The sequence below is a fragment of the Engraulis encrasicolus genome, chromosome 1 (genome assembly GCF_034702125.1).
Source record: "Engraulis encrasicolus isolate BLACKSEA-1 chromosome 1, IST_EnEncr_1.0, whole genome shotgun sequence".
Taxonomy (NCBI): Eukaryota; Metazoa; Chordata; class Actinopteri; order Clupeiformes; family Engraulidae; genus Engraulis; species Engraulis encrasicolus.
This window is the reverse complement of record NC_085857.1, coordinates 45517858-45521391: the sequence shown is the minus strand read 5'-3', so window position 1 is coordinate 45521391 and position 3534 is coordinate 45517858. Positions and strand designations below refer to the sequence as shown.

At 46.7% G+C, this 3534-nt stretch overlaps 1 protein-coding gene across 1 annotated transcript in view; it reads right to left on the bottom strand.

Annotated features, from left to right (window-relative positions):
* Window positions 1–3534, bottom strand: part of soul5l (heme-binding protein soul5, like) — a 7679-nt gene extending 4145 nt beyond the window's left edge. Inside the window, exons 1-5 of the mRNA XM_063203705.1 lie at window positions 3481–3534; window positions 2637–2721; window positions 1767–1887; window positions 1228–1367; window positions 12–175 (exon numbers count right to left, since the gene is read on the bottom strand). Of these exons, the coding sequence (XP_063059775.1) occupies window positions 12–175; window positions 1228–1367; window positions 1767–1887; window positions 2637–2721; window positions 3481–3518 (548 nt within the window). The 5' untranslated portion in view covers window positions 3519–3534. The remainder of the gene's footprint in view (window positions 1–11; window positions 176–1227; window positions 1368–1766; window positions 1888–2636; window positions 2722–3480) is intronic.

Here is a 3534-nt window from a genome sequence, read left to right as displayed (position 1 = left end):
TGTGTGTGTACCTGTCGTATCCCACTCCGTAGTGGTAGGTGTGGTTGTATTTGGCCTGGGCCCTCTGCAGCTCCTTGGTCAGCAGGTGGGCGTGCAGCCTGGAGGTGACGGACAGCATCCAGCCCCCGTAGCTGCGCACGTACACCTCCATGTCCGGCATCTCAGTGAAGTACAGCTACACACACACACACACACACACACACACATTAAAATAATAAGAAACACACACCGGCACGCACGTTCACAAACACACAGAAGCACGCAAACACACACACGCACACCAGGGCTTGACATTGACTTTTTCGCTTGCCGGCCACTGTGGCTAGTGGTTTTCCTGAGTCACTAGCCATCCAGCTATTCTACTAGCCAGAAATTCTTTTTTTTGTATTTTTTATTTAAATAATGATGCTGTACATCTACACTCAGAAGGTGCTTAAAAGCAAGAGGATGGGTGCATGGGTTTCTACATGGAAAGAAAACAAACAAATAGAAACTGAGTAACTGAGCTTTTTCTTGAATTTAAATACAAAAAATGTATACACAAGGGGCAAAGTGTATACTGTATATATATCAGAATACACTTCTCTGATATGTCATACCATAGAATACGCTACCTGCCAAATTGGATAGTGACACGGAAATTCTTACCAGCCACAGCCAAGTTTTACCAGCATTTGGCCGGTTGGCAGGTGCCAGTGTCTAGCCCCGACGCACACACACACATAGGCGTCCAAGTCTCTATGTGAAATAGAGTAACACACGCATGCACGCACGGTGGTTGCAGTTGCTTCTCAGTAACAACACAGCACATAGGGTACAGTGGAGTAAGTTGTGCTATACAATATAATGCACTAATACTGTACTACCTTTCCTTTTGACACCTCTGTCAGGGCCGGAGCTATAGGGAGGGCGAGCAGGGCATTTGCCCCTGGGCCCAGGGCACTCTTCCATTGGTGGCGGGGGCCCAATTGTGATCTTGTCAGGCCATGTAGGGGGTCCCATAAGCGTTTTGCCCTGGGGCCCTGTGTACAATTGTTCCACCACTGACCTCTGTTTAAGCTAAATATAGATGAAGTATCAATACGGTATTTTGTTCCGAGGCCGTCTGCATAAAAAATGTGAAGAAACACACCCTTCTTAATCGTTAGGTGTTTCGCTTTCGAGCCCTATTGCGGAATGGATGACATCACTGGTAAAGCTGTGCCTTGATTGGTGGGTGTGGCTGACCTTGTCGTTGGTGGGGGCGGGAGGATTGTCCTGATAGGCTGAGGGCAACAGGAAGCTGAGCGTGTAGACGGCCGGCTCCCACATCTTGGTCTCCTCGGGGATCCTCACCAGCACCGGAGCAGTCATCTCAATTTTAACACCTGCAGACACACACGCACACACGCACACGCACATACGCACGCACACACACACACACACGAAAATCAACAATATAGCAGGCATCTCAATCTTAACACCTGGAAACATACACACACATAGCCACTGACATGCACACACACACAAACACACACACACACACACACAAACACAAGCACACTGACGCACACACACACTCACATGTACACACAGGCACACACACACACACACACACGACCTGGAGCCATCCTCACATGACCTGAAAATGTGTGCACACACAGACAGTAAACACCCACACACACACACACACACACACACACACACACACACACACACACACACACACACACACACACACACACACACACACACACACACACAGAAACATGAGAACAGCCACCCACCATCCTCGTTGCTTCCAGAGATGTACTGGAAGAGCCTCCTGAAAGCCATGGCCGCCCCCACACCCATGAAGTAGGCCTCCGCATCCGTCGACACCCAGCGCGTAGGGCTGTAGTGACGCACCTGTGCAGAACACACACACACACACACACACACACACACACACACACACACACACACACACACACACACACACACACACACACACACACACACACACACACACACACACACACACACACACAATTATCCAGAGGGTTGCCCCCTTGAGCAGATGAGTCCACTGTGTCACAAAGGAAATGGGACTGTCCTTAGTGGCTAATGTATATAAAAGATAGAAGTAGTCCTAGTACTAGTGTAGTAAAATTTTCATTCTTAATTATTTTCTACTATTAGTATTCTATATTAACCATGTATTTTCTTTTTCTACTCATATTTGTCAAGGGAAATCCCCATGTAATAGCATAGTCTGGTGTGCAAGTTTTCCAGCCAGGGGACACTAAATATTATTGGAGGCATGTGCATCCACTTTGCGTGGTCACAAGACTGGAACGACAAGATATGACAATGCATACATTGGAAAATGATACAATGGACAGTGGGCAAACAGCCAACTGGGAGCACATGTGCACCAAATAAGCTCACACCATGGACTGTGGGAGAGGAAATGGTTAAATAGGGTGGTCTTCTGCTTCCACCCCAGAGCTTACTGGATGGAAGACTTTGTGTGTTCCATGTGATAACCTCTCCGGCCGTTATCAATAAAATCTGCAGTGCTTACCACCTGAGTTGTTTGTCTGCCGATATAATTTTTTTACTACACTAGTTACAGTGGCACTATTCAGACTAAGGGGAGTTGAAGGCAGGCTCACCTCATAATCTTCTGTCTTGCAGACGAGGTCAAACTGGAGGCATTCCTTAGACTCCGTACAGAAGCTTGTGCTGGAGTTACTTGGGCTTCAGGAGAGAGAGAGAGAGAGAGAGAGAGAGAGAGAGAGAGAGAGAGAGAGAGAGAGAGAGAGAGAGAGAGAGAGAGAGAGAGAGAGAGAGAGAGAGAGAGAGATGATGTGCAGATCAATAACATATAAGGTATACGTAGCCCAGTGGTGTAGTCTACTTTTTTGAAGTGGGTATACTGTATATTTGCGTTTTTTTGAAGTGGGTATACTGTATATATTTGTGCTATTCAAAACAATGGATCAATCAATTTTAAGTGGGTATACTGAAATCCCTGAAATTTAGAAGTGGGTATACTCCGTATACCCGCGTTCTACGTAGACTACACCACTGACGTAGCCTACTGTATAGGGTAAAAGAAACATGCACACATCAACATCATATACAACATACATACTACCCACACATACGGACTGAGAGACAGACATGTCTGCCCATATACAGTAGCTATGCCTATAGGGACCGCACATTGACCTTTGTTGATGTTGATTCTTTTATGGAGTTACACTGACTTGTAGAATAACGACACATCAGTCATGAAGTCGTATGTTCTGTACCCGGGAGTCTGCTTACACAATGTAAACAGTAGCATATAAAGTGGTGGACTGGGACAGAATGAAGGTACACAGGTGCACAGGTGCACCACACACACACACACACACACACACACACACACACACACACACACACACACACACACACACACACACACACACACACACACACGCTTTCTTGCATACCCAACGCATTCTTGCTTACCCAACGCTGCTCTCAGCATAGCCGAGGAACATCAGCATCAGCAAACCAGCAGCC